This window comes from Salvia miltiorrhiza, chromosome 1 (assembly GCF_028751815.1).
Source record: "Salvia miltiorrhiza cultivar Shanhuang (shh) chromosome 1, IMPLAD_Smil_shh, whole genome shotgun sequence".
Lineage (NCBI taxonomy): Eukaryota > Viridiplantae > Streptophyta > Magnoliopsida > Lamiales > Lamiaceae > Salvia > Salvia miltiorrhiza.
Window position 1 is genome coordinate 49,942,647 of NC_080387.1, and position 22,501 is coordinate 49,965,147.

A 22,501-nucleotide genomic window follows, 5' to 3' on the forward strand; every position below is an offset into this window, starting at 1 on the left:
AAGCAAACCTTGACTGCAACATCCTCAAATCATTCTGAAATCATTGCAATCCACGAAACAAGTCGAGAATGTGTATGGTTGAGAAATGTGACGAGTCATATCCAAGAGTCATGCGGGTTAGCATCATCGAATGCCAAACCAACTGTTTTATATGAAGACAATGCTGCTTGCATCGCGCAACTCAAGAAGGATACATCAAAGGCGATAGGACGAAGCATATTTCTCCCAAGTTCTTCTACACACACGACCTTCAAATGGATGATGATATCGACGTTCAACAAATTTGCTCAAGTGATAATCTGACGGACTTATTCACCAAGGCATTGCCAACATCGATATTCAGAAAGTTGGTACACGAGATCGGCATGCGTCGACTCAAAGATATTCAATGACCACAAATTTAGGGGAAGCAGTTGTACTCTTTTTCCTTCGACTAGGTTTTGTCCCATTGGGTTTTCCTAGCAAGGTTTTAATGAGGCAACATTTTTGTTTTAGGGATTGGTCAATCAAGGGGAAGTGTTGTAAATATATCTTCTAGATATATCTTATGTGTGTTGACCAAGAAATCTCCCTAAAACCCTAGCTTCTTACTTGTATAAATAGAGGCTTTTGGCCCTCATATTGGCGACGCTCAATACGTATTCTCTTCTCTATTCTCTCTAGTTTATAACACTATTGTATTTTTTGCATTTTTTACTCTTCTTGTTTTCCTATATTTACTATCATTTGCCAATAATGGACACACTTCACAACATATTTATTACTTTTATATTCTATATTTACTATCCTTTGCCACTAATGAACCCACCCCACAATACATTTATCACTTTTGTCAACTACCCTTTTATTTCACTCTCATCTTTATCAACTTTCATAATTTTCATGCCGAGCATGAAATGGGACTTTGTTTCATGGACGGAGAGGGAGTACTATATAGATACTCCCTCTGTCCATCAATTCGTGTCATAGGGAACGGGTTATTTATCACTTCAGTCGCCATCGCCGCATGTGGAAGATCGGCGAATCAACGTCATGTCATCTCTCTACACACGAAGTCTGGAGTACGAAGTCAGCGTCCTCCCATCTCTCTGTTCTCTCCCAAACAAAAACCCTAACATTTCTCTACGAAATCGCCACCGCGCACTAGTCCTGCCCTTCGTGCCGTTGTGAATCGGCGTCGCCTCTCGTTTATTCTACTCTATCATAAACCATCGTCGCTGTTGTATTGTAATTCGGCTAGAGTCGTCGTGTCGCTTGGTCACCGGGGTCGTTCCCTCCCTTTCGAATACAGGGAGGGGGGGCTTCCTCCTCCGTCAACTAAGTTTAGGCAGAGAAGGGTATGCCAAGATGCCGTTGTTGCTATTTTTCCGGCGTGTTTTCGGCGAGCTTTGTGAAGAAGAAGACGTGGGTCCCACCACCAACGAAAAAAAATTTAAAATAGTTAACGGTGTTAAATGTCCGTTAAGTCGGAGGGGCTAATTGCACGAAAGTAAGGACTTCGGGGGTTTAGTTGAACCGACCTCGACTATAGGGTTATAGACGTGATAATGGCCTCTATGTTAGGGGCGTATTTGATACTTAACCATATTAAAAATAACATCTGCACTTGATATAAAAAGAAAGATATAACAACTAAAATTAAAAGGGCTAATTGCCGCTAAATCCTATAACTATTTGCGTTTTTGAGTTTTGCATCGATTTCAGAAATTCTGCCTTAGTATATTACAACTAATCCTCCAGTCACGATTTGCATCCGGCGAAGTTTTCCGGCAACATAACTTAATCTACGTGGCATTTTATTTGCTGACAAGGGTGATTATCATCTACATGGCAATTACATGTTAATTTTTTTTAAATGACGTGTAGTGAAACGACGTCGTTTTCAAGCTCCGCCCACCTCTCTCTCAAGCTCCGCCGGCGAAGTTGCTGCCCGCCGTTCGGAAGGCCGCCGCCCTCGTTTCCCTCTCATAGACCTTCATCCGCAGAGACGCCGCTTCCTCCCTCTGCTCTCAAAACCCCCATCCGCGGACATATCCGTCTCACTATTCCCCAATCTAACCCCACTTCACCGTGCGCCGCCGCCACCTCTCTCTCAAGCTCCGCTGGTGAAGTCGCTACTCATCGGCTGGAACCCTAATTCAGCAGATCTAATCTATCTATCTGTTCTCCTCCCTCCGATCTGGGTTGACGCCGCCCCACGCAACACCGTCTCCTTCCCCGGCGACGACGGAGATGCCGCTTCCTCCCTCTGCTCTCAAAACCCCCATCCGCGGACATATCTGTCTCACCATTCCCCAATCTAACCCCACTTCACCGTGTGCCGCCGCCACCTCTCTCTCAAACTTCGCCCACCTCTCTCCCAAGCTCCGCTGGCGAAGTCGTTGCTCGCCAGCTAGAACTCTAATTCAGCAGATCTCATCTATCTCTCTTTGTTCCCCATTCCAACCCTAGAACCCTAATTCAACAAAACGACGTCGTTTTGTGACTAATAATTTCAAAGAAACGTGAGGCAAAACGACGTCGCGTTGCCTATCGGAATTCTATGCCACGTAGATTAGTCCGACTGCCAAGTCAGCTTCAATTTTGTCGGAAAACTTCGCATGATGCAAATCGCGACTAGAGGATTAGTTGTGGTATACTGAGGCAGAATTTCTGAAATCGATGCAAAACGCGAAAACACAAATAGTTATAGGATTTAGCGGCAATTAGCCCAAATTAAAATAACATCTATATTTTTGAAAGAGCATACTCCCTCCGTCTGTCAAGATTATGTAAAAATTACTATATCGGGCGTGCGCCAAGATTATGTCACTTTCCTTTTAAGGAAATGATCCCACCATCCTCTTTAATATTTTATCCTTACTAACACTTTTTATTTACAAAAAAACTCACCTCAAATTCAATCTCAACCACACATCTCATAAAGTGGTGGGATCCTTTTTCCACTACATCAAAATCATCACCAATTTTATTAAATCTTGTGTCCAAACAATTTTACATAATCTTGGCGGACGGAGGGAGTATATTAGTAAATATTTTACCGAGAAAGTACATTTACATACATTTTTCAATATACAGTTTGAAGAATTAATTGATGAGAATTTGAAAAAGTTTGTGCATGTGCATCTAATTATAATTTATAATTTTAAAATTAATTTAATATTCAATTAATTACACGAGATTTCACAAGAGTAAAAATGTCATAAACGGGTATAATTAATTTGTTGTTTTATAAATAATGGATATTTTTTATGTTGTCTTTCAAAAAGAGTATATTTCATTTTGCCCCTTGATATTTTTGGTGCTAAAAACTTAGAAATTTTATTAAAGGCTAAAGAAAGACTAGAAACCTAAACAAACCCCAGCAGATAACAAGTCAAATTCTCAAGTGCCAAGCCTCACTAAAATATCTTATGACAAAAATTCATTGAGAAAATTATCAAATGAGTAAAGAGAGTACTCGTCTACTACAACAGACAAAAATAAAATAAAATAAAATAAAAACTAACAAAACATTCGGTTAATATCTAGTATACTAAGAAATTAAACTCATAAAATCCCGAGTAACAACAACATCAATGCAGGGAATGGAATGAGACGAACATGATATCAGAATCCGGGGAGAGAGAGACCGAGAGTAGTAGTGTCAACGTGAAAGTTGCTACTTGCTAAATGTTGCAGTGCTCGTGCTTTTTCTGTGCCTCCTCGGCATATAACTCGAACATGAAGGTCTACTTATTATTATTATTATTATTATTATTATTATTATTATTATTATTATTATTATTATTATTATTATTATTATTATTATTTCATCAGACCACCACTATTTGTAATAGTACAATAAAATAAATAAAATTATTTGATTAATTAAAAATTATACATTTTTTTATATAACATTAATATTGTAAAAAAAAAACTAAAACAATTTTATTCCGTGCATACGCACGGGTGGAATACTAGTAGGGGTAAAATAGGTAATTCATAAATTGCGCCAATGGTCTTTTTATATTAGTATAGATTTTTAAGTTGTTGTGCAAAATAAGAATTATTTGAAATTTCAAAAATTTATATACAGTCAACCCTAATTTAAATTGTAACGCTTTTCAATATCCGACAATTGTAGCATATTTAATTGAAAACAAATTGTTCAACGATTAAACCAAAGTGGCTATAGTTTATCTAAGCTGAATCAAGCAGCCTCTCATGTTAGCTGTTTACGCGTTTCTAGCATCAAGTTACAATATTATATCAAAATGCCATGCTAATCAGCTAATGGTTGAATTGATATAATATATAGGAAAGGTCAAACTGTAGAACATATTTCACAAACACGGATCATTTGCATTCTAACTCCTCCCTATTCTATGTTTGCTGCAATTTTTTCTTTCTCAAACTTCAAAGAAATAATACCTGTTAGAGATTGATGGCGGCTTATGCAGCTCTGACTTCACTTATGCATACCATAGATCAGATCCAGCACCATCCTTCCCCTCCCATTTCCATCGACAAACAACAAGTTGAATCTCTCACTAAAATTGTTACCTCGTTGCAGGAATTTCTTGAAACCTACCGTTCCCCTGTTGCCGATGAAGCAGATCCACTGGAGATGCGCATAGCAGATGCAACTTATGCTGCTGAAGATGTTATTGAGTCCCATATTGTGGACATGATTAAGCTGCATCAATCCACTTCTATTTATCGTATGACAAAAATCTACTCAGGAGGAAAAGCCAGTACTTCTGTTGGCTCCAACAAACCTCATCAAGGTCTGCAAAAAGTGATAAAAAACATGGCTTTGGTCAAGAAAGAGGCTATGAAGATCACTGGAGTTGTAGTGGAAGCTCAGCTGCAGAGAAGCGTCTCAGCGTCTGCTGGTTTCTCATCAAGATCTTCCATCGTGGTGGGCTTTGATGATGTCTCGCTTGAAATCATGGACAAGCTCACCAACGGACAACGCAATCTCCAAGTCATCCCTATTGTAGGGATGGGCGGGATTGGTAAGACCACTCTTGCTAAACATGTTTATGCACAACCACTTATTCAGCAGCATTTTGATATTTGTGCACACGCTACAATTTCTCAAAATTTTGACACAAGAGAAATTCTTTGTGAATTGCTTTCTCAAGCCAACAAAAGAAGCAAGGAAGAATTGAGTAATATGAGTGAAGCTGAACTAGGATTAGCACTCCACAAATATCTATTCAGGAGAAGGTTCCTAATTGTGATGGATGATATGTGGAGTGTTGATGCATGGGATGAGATACAACGTTTCTTTCCTAATAATGGAAATGGAAGTCGTGTAGTGGTGACGACTAGGCAATCAAAATTGAGTTCTCAATTGAACAACAATTATTGCCTTCCAATGAAATTTCTAGATGAGGTTAGTTGTTGGGATTTGTTCTCCAAATCTGTGTTTGGGGAGGAAACTTGTCCACTTGAATTGGAGGAAACTGGAAAGAAAATTGTAGAGAATTGCAGAGGGCTCCCTTTAGCAATTGTTGTGGTGGGAGGCCTTTTGAAAAAAATGGAACAGACTAAAGGGTGTTGGGAATCAATAAGAAAAAATTCAAGTTCAGTAGTGAATTCGGCGGATGAAGAATTCTGCTTGAAAATTCTGAAAATAAGCTACAATCATTTGCCAGTATATCTGAAGCCGTGTTTTCTATACATGGGAGTGTTCGAGGAAGGCCGTGCAGTTCGTGTCTCAACACTCGTCAAGTTATTGGTTTCTGAAGGATTTCTAAAACCAATAACTGACAAAAGCTTGGAAACAACTGCAAAAGAGTACTTAAACGAGTTAGTTGACAGAAATCTCATTCTAGTTCATGAGTTAGGGTCTACTGGAAACATAAAGTTCTGCAAACTTCATGATCTATTGAGAGACCTTTGTTGCAGAGAAGCTGGGAAACAGGGGTTTTATAATGTGATAGGGCAACATAAGTTTCAGGGCCTAAATAGGCAACGTTGTGTTGTTATTCCTGGAGGCATTTCAAAAGAGGAGGTTCATGATGCCTTGCGATCTATGCCGCTTGCTCGTTCTTTTGTATTTCATAGTGAGGAAGTTGTTCCGTTGCCCGATTCCGAACTGCTGAGGACATTGAAAGCATATGATAGAGATAGATCTGGAAGCCACCATTATTTGTTAGATGACTTGTTTGAGTTTGTGAACTCGCGGTATCTTGCTGTTGGAGTTCATGGAGTGTCTAAAATCCCTTATTCAGTAAACTTTCTCTGGAATCTACATACACTTATTATTTTCCATTCTACATGGGTTGATGCACCATATGTTTGGGGAATGCCTCAACTTAGGCATCTTGAGTTCCATAAAGGAGATTTGTATCTACATGATCCCACTAATGGAAACACTGTCATCATGATCAAACTACAAACACTCAAACGTGTAAATCTTTCAGTGTGTAGTAGGGATACCTTGACTTCGTTAATCCCCAATATAAAGAAATTGGAAGTAACAGGTGGATACCTTCCAAATCTTTCCTCTATGAAAAAACTAGAGTCCTACCGTTATTGGGGTTATTATGCTATGTTAGTATTTACCTTCCCTTACTCTCTCAAGAAGTTGAGTTTGGGATCAGACACCTCCCATTGGGAAGTGAATGAAGAGATGCTAGAAAAGATAGGTGCATTACCTCTTCTTCAGAAGCTTAAATTGGAAAGAGCTGAATTCCAAGAAGGAATGTGGCAAACAAGAGAAGAAGAGTTCCCCAGCCTCAAATTCTTGGAGCTGAAATGGTGCCTTTTGAAATCCTGGATGACAGAGAGCTCCCACTTTCCACTCCTTGAGAAACTTCATCTTTATGGATTAAGACAGTTGGAAGAGATCCCTTGTGAAATTGGTGAAATATCAACGCTGCAATCAATTCACTTGGAGTACTGTAGCGAATCAGTGGTGGAGTCCGCAAAGGCAATAGCAGAGGAGCAGGAGGAATTACAATTTCGAGTTGTGCTCCTCAAAACCAACCAGAACCTACCACTACGGAGCCTTGCAAGCCCCAACTTTCTAGTTGAGATCGACGATTTCTAGTATGAAACCTTGAGGTAATGAGGTGTTACATTGCTATTTATGGTACGTACTTTTTTATTTCTAAATTTCGATGTAATTGGTAGTTATAAGGTCTCTTGATAAGAATGGTTGCCATTAGTTATGTGTGTAAAGTCAGTCACTATCTCGCTACTCATTAGTTATAAGTTGCACTTGCACATACCTGTGAATAATCATTATGGAACGTCATAATAAATACAGCAGTATATCTGCAACTGTTATGAAAGAGCCTCTTCTCTTTCTCATGAGTTCACGCGATGAAAATGGTTGCTAGAAGGTAATATTTACAGTGAGAAATTCAACTTGTAGTTTGTTGAGAGAAATCGGAGGGGAAGGATGACGCTCGATCTGATTTATGATATGCATAAGAGAAACTAGAGCTGCATAAGCCGCCATCTTAATTACTTCTTTGATAATGAAAAAACACTGAGTGAATTGAAATGAGATAAATGTATCAAAGATGAAAGAAGCTCTATAATCGTGACTTGAAGCTTTTTTAGAGAGAAAAAGAGGACAGAATTAAGGTGCAGAAAATAGTGAATATGAAGGAGTTAATTTGAATGAAAATGAGACAACTTTAGAAGTGCATGATCCTTTGGCCTAACTAGCTATTTTGATATGGAGTAATATTAATTGTTGCAATTAATTTGTGGTTAGAAGAGTGTGAACAATTAGCATTACAAGCTGGAGAGAAACTTAGACTTAAAATCTGGAATATTTATAGTACAATTTGATCTTCGCAAGATCAATTAAAATCGAAATAAATGACTAGTCAAACCTCATTGATTGGCTTTTTTTCTTAACTTTGATAAATATTGCTGTTATGATTGTTTATATATGAAATGCATAAAAAACTGGCCATGATAGGCTGGTGTCTCTTTGATAAAATATTACTCCATAATCAATTAGCACGAATCTGGCTCAACTTTAGTAAAATATTACAGGTAAATATCATATATTGTCACAATATATGTTTGACCAATTTTATATTGTCACAATGTTCATAATTGCTTCATTTTTGCACAAATATGAGTTCATGTTAATAATGATATTTTTGGTGCTAAAAATTTAGAATTTTTATTAAAGGCTAAAGAAAGACAGGAAACCTAAACCAATCCCAGTGGATAACAAGTCAAATTCTGGAAGGCCAAACCTCGTTAAAACTTCCTATGACAAAAACTCCTTTAAAAAAATATTAAAGCAGTAAAAAGCGTATTCGTCTATTACAACGGACGAAAAACAAAATAAGAAAAACCAACAAAACGTTGGGTTAATATCTAGTACAGTAAACGGAATGAGACGAATATGATATTAGAATCCGGGGAGAGGCCGAGAGTAGTAGTATCAACATGAAAGTTGCTACTTGCTAAATGTTGCAGTGCTCGTGCTTTTTTCTGTGCCTCCTCGGCATATAACTCGAACACGAAGGTCTACTTCGTCTCCGTACAAATCCTCTTGTTCCTCTACTATCTTCTTAACTGACACCGCTGCTGATTCACTGCATTCTGTCAACACAATTGATTTGAGCGTTGGTATTTCTCCGATTTCTGAACGAATCTCCTTGAGTTCGTTTAATCTAAACATAACAAGCTTCTCAAGATGTGGAAAGTGGGAGCTCTCTAAGCTCCAGTTTTCCAGATCTTTACACCACCACAAAGCTACTGACTTGAGCTTGGGAAAATGGCCTTCAATTGTTTCCCACCTGCATGTTTTGAAGATACCCCATTTTAATACAAGCTTCTCAAGAAGGGGCAACGAGCCAATCTTTACCAACATGTCTTCCAACTCAAGATCAAAATCATACGAGGCATCGAGAGTCAACTTCTTGAGTGAATCCGGGAAGCGAATCTTTCGCAAATACTCATCACACTGTGTGGAGCAGCTGAAGATTTCCAGTTTACTCAAACAATGAAGATAGCTGAGACAATCTGCTCTCTCAATCAGATCTCCCACGTAGCTTATATCCAATTTCTTGATATTGGGAATTCTCTTCACCACTTCTTCATTCAAATACAAATTCTTCACTCCTTTAAGCGTGAGTAGATTCTCCATGATGATAACATCGCTCTCGCTACTCGGAGGATCAGGCAGATACAACGAATCCGTATAACCAAAGTCGACGTGCCTAAGTTGATGCATCTTCCAAATCTCAATCGGCGCAATAACATCACCTGATGAAACGATTAGTGTATGCAGATTCCAAAGCAGAGAGAGTGACGAAGAAACATGCTTGTCTCCAAAAGATTCTAGAGCAAGGAATCGCGAGTTCACCAATTGAAACACATCTTGTGTGTTATGAGAAAATGTGCGTGAGTTTACATTTTTATCAAATGTATTCAGCATCCTCAACAATCTAGAATCTGGCAATTCGCAAACTATTCGATATTCACTTATGTAGGAACGAGCATGCGACATAGATTTCAAGGCATCGAGGACCTTCTCCTTCGAAGTACTTTTGGGAATAACAACACGACGTTGTGCATCGATGCCTTCAAGACTATTTTGCCTCGGGACATAATAAAACCTCTGCTTTTGAGCTTCTTTCAATGACAAATCTCTCAATAAGTCATGAATTTTGCATTGTTTTATATTCCCAAGTGAGCCCAATTTATGAACAAGAATGAGATTTCTGTCAACTAGCTCCTTCAAGTACTCTTCACCTACTGTTTCCAAGCTTTTGTTATCTTTTGGTTTAAGAAAACCCTCAGAAACCCATAGCTTGTTCAGTTTCGAGACTCTAATTGAGCGATCTTCCTCAAACACTCCCATATATAGAAAACAAGGCTTTAGATAGGCAGACAAATGGTTATAGCTCATTTTCAATACTCTCAAGCAATACTCATCATTCTCCGAATTCACTATTGGGCTCAAGTTATTCTCTATGTGCTCCCAATATTCCAGTGTAAGTTCGGACTTTGCGAAAAGACCCCCCAATCACAGCAATCGACAGAGGAAGTCCAGTGTAAGTTCGGACTATGTCACTTTCCTTTTAAGGCAATGGTCCCATCATCCTCTTTAATATTTTATCCTTACTAACACTCTTTATTTACAAAAAAAACCACCCAAAATTCAATCTCAACCATACATCTTATAAAGTGGTGGGACCCTTTCTCCACTACATCAAAATCATCACCAATTTTATTAAATCACGTGCCCAATTAAGCAATTTGACATAATCTTGGCGGACGGAGGGAGTATATGTTTTCTATGAAATGTCATTAGCTCTGGAACTTCAGGGTTGTATCATCTTCTCGTGAAAGGAGACTTGAATTCCCAATGTCACGTGAAACTTATTTCACGAACGGTCTACCTCTTCTATGTCTTTATTGGTGAAGTCAGCCCTGTCAGATCAACTCACGAATGATTGACTTCCATGTGCACTATTAGCCCTGTCATTATGACAGTCAATGTTGCACAGAATATTCAAAATAACAATAATACTAATATTAATAACAATAATAATAGGGCTCTCATCAGAGAGAGCATTTTAGTTAGAGAGAAAAAAATTACGGAGAGAAAATCAAAGAGAGATGAATTTGAGATTGTATATGATGAAAATAAAAAATTATACTTGAATAATATTTATATAATAATTATTACATATAAGACTTTGGAAAATAAATTGAAATGTATGAACTTATTTTTTAAGGAGCTTGTACAGTTCTTGAAGCTTATTTTGAAATTTTATAAACTATTTAGAAGTTTATTTTATCAAACACTTTGAATGAACTTATAAATTTATAAATAATTTATAAATTATTTTAAAAATTTATAAACTCAATCAAACACCCTCTATTTTAGTAGTATTAGGATGGGAGCACCGTGAACCGAATACACTCCACCCTAGGGATGGCAGTGGATCTTGGACCCGGTCCAGATCCGTGGATCCAGATCCGTTTTTATGGATCTGGATCTCAATTTTTTGGACCCGACGGATCTGAATCTGGATCTGGATCTCAATTTTGAAAACGGATCTGGATTTGGATCTTGAAATTTTAGATCCGGATCCGGCCCAGATCCGACCTGTGGATCCGTTTTATTTTATATATATATATATTTTATATTTTATATTTAGTTTACTAATAATATTAATTAAATTAAAAATAATAAATAAATTATATTCATAAGAATAAAAACTAAAAGTAATTAGATAAAAGTATTTTGTGTTATATTTTTCATGATGGAAATTAGATATTGTTGATTTTGTGAAATTTTTTTAATTTAATTTAAAAATAGTAGATCCATGGATCTGGACCCGTGGACCCGCGGATCTGGATCTGGATCCAAAATTTTCAGATCCACGGATCTGGATCTGGTATATGAAAACGGATCTGAATCTGGTATTGGCCAGACCCGGTCTAGATCCGGCCCGTTGCCATCCCTACTCCACCCTTAGGCATAAATTGTGTTACAAGTTATTCACTGAGTTAATTGTAACTTGTAAGTAAACGTAAGCTCAGTTTTGGTCTTTGATTTATTGTGTTGCGGCAGAACGTGACAAAGTAACCTTGACTAACTAAAATAAAGCTAATGTTGAATAGAATAATAAAAATTCTTCTTCTAATTTTTGTGTTTGAGTAATATGGCCGTGGCTTCAACTTCTACTACGTACGACTGACAAATGCAGCACTGAAAAAGATAAAATATAATTTCTTCTGCTATATTTGATTTCTTTACTAATTAAAGTCATCTAACAATAATTTTTTTTTATAGATAACTTGAACAAATTATTGCAGCAGATATTGACTATGGAGGAGTAGCCAATGTTGACTCTTGTCACTTAGCAGATCAAGATAAGGCTTAAATTAATTGATGATGTGGAAGTTATATTTTTATAATGGATAAAGATGTTTGACCTACCATATTATCTACGTTATCGCTGAAGTGACGATTTAAACAACTAATTAACGTTATCTTTTTCTGTATTTCCAGTGATACAATCTATATATATAAAATTAAAATAAGCTCTATCCTACGTGGCGTAATAGAATCACTCTATTCTAATTTTCCTTAATTCTCATTCATTCTTATCTTTTTTATATTTTTAATCAACAAATTTCTATATATCTAATTTCGAACCTATCATCACCAAATTTCTATATCTAATTTCTTATGTATTAATTATATCCCAATCATATATATCTAATTTCGGCCTCATGCAACCACGTTTGAGCTCTTATTTTATTTACTTCAACCTATCATCTTTATCTCTTTCTCTTGATTTTAATTATTATCACTCCATTCTAATTTTCTTCAATTCTCATTCATTCTTATTTGTTTATATATTTCTAATCAATTTTTACATTATAGCAAAATAAATCATATCTTACGTAGCATCGTATAATCACTTCATTCTAATTTTCCTCAATTCTCATTCATTCTTATTTATCTATAAATTTATTTATATATATTATAGCAAAATAAATCTTATCCTACGTGGCATCGTATAATCACTTCATTCTAATTATTCTCAATTCTAATTCATTCTTATTTATTTATATATTTCTAATCAATTTTTACATTATAGCAAAATAAATCATATCCTACGTGGCATCGTATAATCACTTCATTCTAATTTCCCCCAATTTTCATTCATTCTTATTTATTTATGCATTTCTAATCAATTTTTACATTTAAAAACTATTAAATAATCATATAAATTTATAGATAAATTCTATACTATTAAATAAATCATGTCCGTTAGATTAGATAAGATCAACGGATGAGATTACTTCTCTCTTCTTTCTTACATTTAGGTCTTCTTCATTGAACCTTGGCCTATATATATATATATATATATATATATATATATATATATATGATTGAATATGATTTCAAATTTGCTGATGTTGTTTAAAGTTTGAGACGAGATATATTATTCTCATAACTTAATTATAGTTTCACAAATTCTAGACAAAATGATACTTACAAGTAAGTTATAATCTTCAAGCTCCATACAAGAAGATGCTCAAAATTCAGATGTGGTATTTCAAACTCCAAAGAATATGATTTTCAAAATTTTGACGTTCAAATGTCGTATGTGGTCTTTAGAGCTTCATATTATTATCTGGTCTTATTAGGTCCATATAAAATGATATTCAGATGACATATGTTTAATTAAATTATTTCTTATCCGTCAAATTTAAAGAATTTGAACAAACTTAATACTCCCTCCGTCCCCCCAAACATCTTCCTAAGAGAGGATGACACGGGTTTTAATAAAAGTTAGTTATGCATTTGATAAGTGAAGAATGAGTCCCTCAAAAAGTGAAATTGTAAGAGTGATAGTTAGTGAAAGTGGAGAACAAGTCCCACAAAAAGTGAAATTGTAAGAATAATAATTAGTGAAATTGTTTTAAAAAATAGGTTAGAAAGATGTTTTGGGGACGAACCAAAATAGAAGAAAAGGAAAATGTTCGAGGGACGGAGAGAGTAAATATTATAGATATACAATTAACAGTAAATGCGACACATCAATCGTACATCATATCATACTTCAAATTTACATATTTTTTTTCTTCTAAAATATTCAATCCCACATCAACTTTTTATAAACTTCATCAAATGAATATTTATATAAAAATGTATTTCTATTATCACAACCTACATTTAATTGGCGAAAGTGATTAAGATTAATATTTTTTCAAATATTGTATTACTAATTTAATTTGATCATATCAAATTAATTAAAGAAATAATTTATATATAAACTATTTTATATGTTATAATAATAAAAATAATTATAAATGATGACATAAAATAATTTCCGTCGAATTTCGACGGGTCAGACGCTAGTTATTATAAAAGTAAACATATCGATTAGTACGCTGTGCGACTGTATCAACACTTTTACCAAAAAAAAAAGAAAAAAAGCTAAATACACAAAAAATTAATTTCTTTCATATATAGGTCATTTAATCCTTAATAATAACTTATGTCATAACTATATATGAAATAAAGATAATTAAATTTTACTCAACAACTTACAATCATTATAACATTTTTTTTTACCCTACGTACAATTATGGAATACAAATTATCACATTAAAATTTCAAAAGCCACAAATAAAATGCATGGTTGTTTAGATGAAATTCTTAGCCGGGAAATCTATTTTAAAATAAATACCAGACAGGTAATTTCTCACAAATTAATACTCACTCCGCCCAGGGGCAGATCCAGGAATCATCTTTAGGGAGGCTGAATTTGTTGATGTATGGCGTCTGAAAAGTATTTGTACAGATCTGAGCCAAATTTTTTAAACATTCCGTACAATTTATTTTTATGTCTAAGTAGAATCTTAATGGGCTTAAGATTAAAACTTAATCATTTACTATAATAAATACTTATTGGTTGCATTAATTCAACCTACCTCTATGTGTTTTTTTTTTTTTTAAATTGTTTCATCTTCTAAAAAATTAAACTAATTTTCATTATTAATATTTCATAATTTTACTTTAACTGGAAGAGTAACTCAAATTCAACATTGAAAATTAACAATTAACTAAAAATGTGGAGTATTGAGGCATGAGAGAAGATACAATGCTTCTTTCCTGACAATAACAATGGTAGTCGGATAGTGGTGACGACTAGGCTATCAAAGTTGAGTACTCAACTGAACATGATTTATTGCCTTCGGATGAATTTTCTAGACGAGGTTAGTATATGTTCTCCAAATTTGTGTTTGGGGAGGAAATTTGTCCACTTGAATTGGAGGAATGTGGAAAGAAAATTGTAGAAAATTGCAAAGGACTTCCTTTATCAATTGTTGTGGTGGGAGATCTTTTGAAAAAAATGGAACACACTACAGAATGTTGGGAATCTGTAAGGAAGAACTCAAGTTCAGCAGTGAATTCGGCGAATGAAGATTTTTGCTTGAAAATACTGAAAATGAGCTACAATCATTTGCCAGCATATCTAAAGCCATGTTTTCTATACATGGGAGTTTTTGAGGAAGACTGCGTAGTTCGCGTCTCAGCACTCATCAAATTATGGGTTTCTGAAGGATTTCTAAGACCAGTAAGTGGCAAAAGCTTGGAAACAACTGCAAAAGAGTACTACTTACACGACCTAGTTGAAAGAAACCTCATTCTAGTTCACGAATTAGGGTCTACCGGAAACATAAAGTTGTGCAAAATTCATAATCTTCTAAGAGATGTTTTGTGGAGAGAAGCCGAGAAAGAGGGCTTTTACAATGTGATGGGGCAATTTAAGTTCCAAGGCTTGAAAGGGAAACGCCGTGTTGTTATAACAAGAAGCACTTCAAAGAAGGAGGCTGATGATGCCTTGCAACGTTTGCCACTTGCTCGTTCTGTTGTATGTCATAATAAGGAAATCCAACCGCTGCCTAAGTCGAGACTGCTGAGGACATTGAAATCATATGATAGAGATGCCTATGGAAGCCATGATTATTTGTTGGATGATTTGATCCGGTTTGTTAACCCGCGGTATCTTGCTGTTGGAGTTGATAAGGAGTTCCAATTCACTTCTTCATTCAATCTTCTTTGGAATGTTCAAACGATTATTATCTTGTGTTCCACATGTGTGTGTGCACCATATCAAGTTTGGGATCAGATGCCTCAACTTAAGCATGTTGAGTTTCACAAAGAAGATTTGTATCTCCCGATTCCTCAAAAAAGAAAGATTGTTGCTATGAAGAATCTACAAACGCTCAAAGGAGTGTGTTTCTCGATGATTGATAAGACAACTTTGTCTCTAAAAATCCCCAATATAAAGAAATTGGGAGTGACACGTGGAGGACTCCCCGATCTCGACTGTCTGAATAAACTCGAGTCGTGTTGTTATTGGGGCGCGCAAGATGTGAATGATAACATCTTCCAACACTCTCTCAAGAAGTTGAGTTTGGGATCAAACACCTATTATTGGGAAGTGAAGGAAAGGCTGCTAGCAAAGATAGGTGCATTACCTCTTCTTGAGAAGCTTAAATTGGAACGAGCTCAATTCAAATTGAAGCAGTGGAAAACAAGTGAAGATCAGTTCAAATTCTTGGAACTGAAATGGTGTATTCTGGAATCTTGGATAACAGAGAGCTCCCACTTTCCGCACCTTGAGCGGCTTCATCTTTATGGATCAAAAGAGTTGGAGGAGATCCCTCCGGAAATTTGTGAGATACCAACGCTGCAATCATTTGACTTGGAATATTGTAGTGAATCAGTGGTGGAGTCCGCAAAGGCGATAGCAGAGGAACAAGAGGAATTACAAGTTCGTGTTGTGCTCCTCAAAAACAACCACAACCAAGCATTGCCGAACCTCGCAAGTCGCAACTTTCTAGTTGAATTTGCGGATCTTTAGTGACTTCTTTCTATATTTGATAATTTCACACTCCCTTATGGAGAGGGTTTTCTCCATGCCGCAGTTTCTCTCATGTTCTCAATCTGTTAATGATTGAAATGTAAATTGAAGAAAGTAAATTTTTATATTCTTATATTTTCTTCATATTTTCTCACTCTCTCTTTTCTCTCTTATCATACATTGGAAAATTTATATATTTTCTCTACCGCGCAGCTTCTCTCATGTTCTCAGTCTTTTTTCTCTTCTAGGCGTTTCCTCAAACAGTATCTCTGCAATAATTTCTAGCTCAGTTCTTTAATAGTCATACACTACTTTTTCGTCGAGCAGTTGGTGGACGTTAATTTGTTATGACTTTATGGACGTGCTGATGTCGTCTAACAAAAGACTAGATAGAATTTATTTATTAAATGCAAATTAGTCATGCTTCCTTCAATACTATATGAAGTTGTAAAGGACAAAGTTGTGTGAATTGGCACGTAGATCTCCCATCTCAGTGTTAATTGTCCATTTATGACTTTAATTTAAAAGTGAATATATTATTGATTCAACTAATGTTGCAAGCACATGGAGTTTCCACTACAGGCATAAATTATGTGGAACAAGAGTAACTTCCCATAGTATGGAATCAAAAAGTGAAGAACCCCCATTAGGAAGTGAAGCAAGAGATGCTTGAAAATAGGTGCGATACAATCTCAATTATTGGAGAAACAGTGGGGAATAAGTGAAGAACCGCTCCAATCTCAGCATGTGTTCTTGGACGCACGCCAAATGTTCGACAAAAGTTTCCGACCCTGCCAATGATTTTAGTTGCTTTTATCACGCATTATAATGTCTTAAAATTCCATAATTTGTGGATGGGGTAACTAATGACACGGGAATGAATTTATTGCTTGAATAGAGGATCCGACTCGCCATAACCGATGACTTATTACAGTTACACTAATCACACATACGAGAATAGAGAAGCCAGCCATTGACACATCACGCACGCAAAGGCCGCTTCAAAACGGGAATCAAAAGCAAAGGATTTTTCCTTTTTAGACTCGAGCCAAATGCCTCCACCACATCCAATTCATCAATTTTCATCCCTTTCGGCAACTTCCAATCGAAATGATAGAGAAGCGTCGCAAGAATGAACTCGACGTTCGCGAGGCCGTAGATTATGCCGGGGCACATTCTCCTTCCCGAACCAAAGGGCAAGTATTGCAGATCGTTCCCTTTGAAATCAACGGCGCTTTCCTCAAATCTTTCCGGTATAAACTTCTCCGGATCGTTCCAATACTCGGGGTCTCTTCCCAGTGCCCACGCATTCACGATCAAACTGGTCCCTGCTGGGATCTCGTATCCATTGATTTCGCATCTCTCTGTGTTGATTCTGGGGATTAAAAGCGGCGTTGGCGGGTGGAATCTCAGTGTCTCTTTGATGATCAGTTTGAGGTATTTGAGCTCCTCGAACTTGTCTTCGTCCACGTATCCCTTGTCGTCGAAAACCCTTCTTACTTCCTCTTGAGCCTTGGTGAGTGTGCTAGGGTTTTTCATCAACTCTGTCATTGCCCACTCTGTGGCTGTGGCTGACGTGCCAGTTCCAGCACTGAACACATCCTGAAATACAAAAATTAATAGTACCATAAGATTCTCTAGATGCCCCATATTTTTATTATAAAAATAAAAATAAAATATAATATGGTCAACCCTAATTATAATATTCCTAATAAAATGGTCTAAACATACAATTGATGTAGACTTTAGGTCACATGCTCAATCCTTACTGCTCCCCTAGCTTCCCACAAGTACAAAAAATTAAAACGAAAAATAAATGGACTAATAAAATATATTTTTAGAGATAGTTAAGATAAAAACTTGCGAGTAATATCAAAAAATAAAAAATAATAATTTTGTATTATTTTATCCCTTAATTCACGATAAAAAATAAATTTGATCGTAAATTTTGTCTTGAATTCATCAATTAAGGCCAAACAGTATTTTAAGCCAAAAAATGGCTATCTTTTTTTTTTTATATATCTTTATGACTATTTTTATAATTAAGTTATGAAAATGAATATTTTTTTATATACTTATTAACTATTCCTGAAAATGACTATTTTTAGAAATTGAAAACTAAAAAAACTATGTATATAGAGCAGTGAACGGTGGGATAGAGGATTCCGAGTGGGTGGATGAGTATGGTGAAAAATAGTCATTCCGCTTAGTCAAGGTATAAATAGTAGTCAAAGTTAAAAAATATAAAAATTGTAGATATTTTGTGTGAATAGACTATTTTACTCTGAAATTATAAAATAATGACGTGATGCGAAAATCATAGTTTACGAAAGAAGCACCTACCACGAGCACTGCTTTGATGTTGTCAGTAGTTATACTCCCGTCTTTTTGAATCTGAAGGAGAACATCCACAAAATCTTCATACTTGGCATCCTTATCTCTGTTTGATTTATGCTCCTCGATGATGCTGTCGAACAGCTTGTCCAATTTGCGGCGAATGTGTTGGATCTTGTACGGCGCTATGGTGATCCACCGCAGTGATCTGACGGAAGGATAGAAATCGGCGGTCATGAATCCCGACCCCACCTCCGAAATCTCTGAAATCACCGAACTCTCCATCACGCGCCCCGTCGTTCTCGTCCCCACCGCCGCCCTCGTGATCACGTCGTACGACGACAGATGGATCTTCTCCGACAGATTCGCCGGCGATCCCCCGCAGGAAGCGAGGTATCTGCAAAGATTCAGATTCTCCTCTTCTCTTATGGAGCGGAAGGACTGCACGCGCCGCGTGCTCAGAAGCTCGAGCGTGCAGATCTTCCGCAGCAAGCGCCAGTAGTCGCCGTAGGGGGCGGCCACGACGTCGGTCATGTTGTAGGCGAGGACGTCCTGCGCCACCCCCGGGGGCCGGTTGGCGAAGTTGATGTCGTGGATTTTGAGCACCTGCTTGGCGAGATCCACGGACGAGACGATGATGAAGTGGATCTCGCCGAGCTGGAGGTGCATGAGGGGGCCGTGCTTGGCGGCGAGCTCCCGGAAGAGGCGGTGGGGGGCGTCGGTGCCGAGCATGAGGTGAAGGTTTCCGATGAGAGGGAGGGTTTTGGGAGTTGGGATGTGTGAGTAGCGGTTTGCGGATTTTGTGATTGTTACATATTTGAGAAAGATGAAGAGAAAGAGGAAGGAAAGTAGAGCTATGAGTGTTGATGAAGTGTTTAGCTCCATGATGTGAGATTTCTCTTAGGCTTGTGTTGGAGTTTGTTTGCTTCTTATTAATCTATAAATAGTTATAGTAAGACGATGAGCTCCATTTGTCGTTTCCTTTGTCAGCGTTTTTCTCTTGTAGAGTGAATTTAAAATACAAACCATGTCCATGTTACTTGCAAATGCCGGTCAATTTAAGTTTCAAATTTGTAGGAATTAAAATAGTAGAACTCAACCACTACAATTAATTTTCCATTGAAGATATTATATTTAATCATTTTGAAAAGAAATATATATATAATTTATCATTTAAATAATTCTTATTTGCACATGCCCCTACTATATAATATAAGTTGCCAAATGAAAACTTAATTAAAGACCATCTCAAAATTAAGTTTCTATTCGTTATTTTTATTTCAAACGATAAATTTGAATAAATATCAACCATAAAATTTAAAGGGGTTATAGCCGAAAAATACCTAAAGCTTATCAATTTTCTAATTTATATCATGACTTTTATTTTTTGTCACAAAATACATGAGTTTAAAATTGATTCTGAATCGTCTCAAGGCGGACAATTTCTCTCAAATCCAATCTGATATTGTAGTAAGAGATAGCAAGTCGTGGGACTATTCAGATTGGATTTGGGCAAAATTGCCCTATTCCACTCTATTATTGGTCTATAGTTTTGCTTAAACCCCCTAATCAGTGGATTATTCAAATTGAATTTGGGCGAAATTGTTTGCCATGGGATGATTCAAAATTAATCTTAATTAATTCATGTATTTTTTTTTACAAAAAATAAAGGTCATGATATAAACAAGAAAATTGACAAACTTTGTGTATTTTTCGACAATAACCTCAAATTTAAATATCTAACTTTCCAAATTTATTCTCATTTCTCCCCATATTTGATTATTCTCGCTAAATCCTTTCTCTTTCTATATACATATCATAACATAGCATGACTTTGAATGAGATTCAGTATACCACACTTTATGTTCCACTTTGTGTACCACTTTCAATTTTGTTTAATTTCTTATGTATATTTTCTTCAATTTCAACTTTATATGCTTTAGTTTAATTTTGTGATTATTAACTAGGGTTTATTCCATCAATCTAGGGTATATAATTATTTTTTATCATTTAATTTCACTTTTATTAGCTAATAATAGGTTGATAAATTCAAAGTCATGGTATATATATTTTTTTAAAATTAATTTTTTGAAATAAAATTTCAATATAATTCGTAGTATTATAATAAATTTTATTTTTATAAAAAATATTTTTAAAATAATAGATATAAGTATGAGATACAATGGGACACATAAGATTGTGGGACACTGGATCTCATTCCGTATGACTTGGTGAACATTTTCGCCAGCAAAATCCTGGACTGTTGACTTTTTGAACTTGGACAAAAACTTAGAATAATGATTAATTAATGCTAAGTCCTAGCAAATTCTAAAAAAAAATGCTAAATTACCTAGCATGTTTTGACCAACTAAAAAAGATAATATATATCTTAGTCCTAATTAAATATACAAAATGCATGAAATTTAGTTTAGAATTTTTTTTTTTATATAAGTTCTTACGACTTTTGGCTGGCTGGGCACATAACGCACTAAGACTTTGGTTTTAATTCGTTTTATTGCCTGTGAAACGATTGAGGTGAAAATAAAATCCTTTAACTAAATACTATGTTAAAATTGTCGAATAAGATAATGCATGTTAAAGTTAAAAAAGTTAGGACTCCAACTATTTTCTATCCTCCGGTGACATATCTTCAATTCCTTTATCCCATTTCTCACACATCAAAAGTATATAAATAATGGATTTAAAATAATTAAACATGTTCAGCTTGAATTAAAAATCGGATTATTTATACCTATGGAGACATCTTAAATTAAGCACAACTCTATCAAATAAACATGCAACTACATACACATATACAGAATTAAGAGTCCGAATAGAAACCTTTTAATTTCTTATTCTAGCTATAGTAACTGAAAATCAATTTGTATCATTGATTTATATATGATCTACAATTATCATAAATATAAGCATTATTTCGTGTGAAAATTAATTATCACTATCCATTTAGTTAAGACTTAGATATGGGCCGACCAGATTGGTATCTGAGATCCTAAAATTGGGATGATTTTTACCCGAGCCCATCATAGTGTATGTGGATTAATTATTTACTTACAGTGATAACTTAAATTAAAATAATATAGGCCAATTTACAACATATTTAATATATTAAATAATATTGAACTTGTTTTTATTTTTATTTTTTTGTGTGATCCTTCAAATTCTCATTTTTATATACTTTCTTCGTCCCATATATATAGGCTGATCGAAATTTACACAAGGATTAAAAAAAATTATTGAAAATGAAAATATACAAGTAAATTTCTTAATATATCTATATTTATTATTTAATGATGAATTATGTTTAGAGTAAATGAAAGAATTAAATAGAAATATAATACTAATATGAGTAAAAAAAATATTAGTAGTTTTTTATAGAATCAAGTCTATATGTTTAAATTTTTGAAAAAAAAAAAAAACTAGCATATATAAATAGCACGGAGGGAGTGTTATTAATGTAATCTCTATCAGTACTCAAAATAAACTTCACTTGCATCAAGGGTAGTGATTGGATTTTCTCAACATATTATATGTTGGTCAATTGGTTGGAATTCAGCACCCTTATTTTGACTTCTTTTCATTTTATAGGAATTGAAGTCGTTTAGTATTTTGTTAAAAGAGGAAATAGCGTTTCTCATTTGGATGGTAGTGACGCACTAGTTGATTGATTTTTAATTAAGGAATCATTGGGAATAGGTATAATATTATAATAATGTACCAACTGCAATTTATTTAATGCTATGTCCATATTATTTCTAGATTTAAGTTTTTTTAAT

The 22,501-nt window shown here is 35.3% G+C and overlaps 4 protein-coding genes across 4 annotated transcripts in view; 2 read left to right on the forward strand and 2 right to left on the reverse strand.

The window, feature by feature from the left end:
* The window catches only part of LOC130990095 (late blight resistance protein R1-A-like), a 37,744-nt gene extending 30,455 nt beyond the window's left edge, over nt 1–7,289 (forward strand). The window contains exon 2 of the mRNA XM_057914304.1: nt 4,556–7,289. Coding sequence (XP_057770287.1) covers nt 4,556–7,045 — 2,490 coding nt within the window. The 3' untranslated portion in view covers nt 7,046–7,289. The remainder of the gene's footprint in view (nt 1–4,555) is intronic.
* A 1,133-nt stretch (nt 7,290–8,422) lies between these two features.
* Nucleotides 8,423–9,832, reverse strand: LOC131009433 (putative late blight resistance protein homolog R1B-16). The gene has a single exon (XM_057936756.1). The coding sequence runs from the start codon at nt 9,830–9,832 to the stop codon at nt 8,423–8,425; it is 1,410 nt and encodes a 469-aa protein (XP_057792739.1).
* A 5,167-nt stretch (nt 9,833–14,999) lies between these two features.
* Nucleotides 15,000–16,373, forward strand: LOC131009444 (putative late blight resistance protein homolog R1A-3). The gene has a single exon (XM_057936768.1). It carries the CDS (start codon nt 15,000–15,002, stop codon nt 16,371–16,373), a length of 1,374 nt encoding a protein of 457 aa, XP_057792751.1.
* Nucleotides 16,374–17,240: 867 nt separating this feature from the next.
* Nucleotides 17,241–19,744, reverse strand: LOC130990129 (salviol synthase-like). Its single transcript, XM_057914332.1, has 2 exons — nt 18,717–19,744; nt 17,241–17,975 (listed from the first exon to the last, which is right to left on the reverse strand). The coding sequence occupies exons 1-2, from the start codon at nt 19,590–19,592 to the stop codon at nt 17,355–17,357; spliced, it is 1,497 nt and encodes a 498-aa protein (XP_057770315.1). The 5' UTR covers nt 19,593–19,744; the 3' UTR covers nt 17,241–17,354.
* Between the last annotated feature and the right edge of the window lie 2,757 nt (nt 19,745–22,501).

Excerpts from the sequence above, each read along its gene's own strand:
- LOC131009433 (XM_057936756.1), bottom strand. The coding sequence starts at position 9,832 with ATGGGAGTGTTTGAGGAAGATCGCTCAATTAGAGTCTCGAAACTGAAC.
- LOC130990129 (XM_057914332.1), bottom strand. The coding sequence starts at position 19,592 with ATGGAGCTAAACACTTCATCAACACTCATAGCTCTACTTTCCTTCCTC. Across the intron at positions 17,976-18,716 it reads ACATCAAAGCAGTGCTCGTG|GATGTGTTCAGTGCTGGAAC; the intron begins GTAGGTGCTTCT and ends TTTGTATTTCAG.
- LOC131009444 (XM_057936768.1), top strand. The coding sequence starts at position 15,000 with ATGGGAGTTTTTGAGGAAGACTGCGTAGTTCGCGTCTCAGCACTCATC.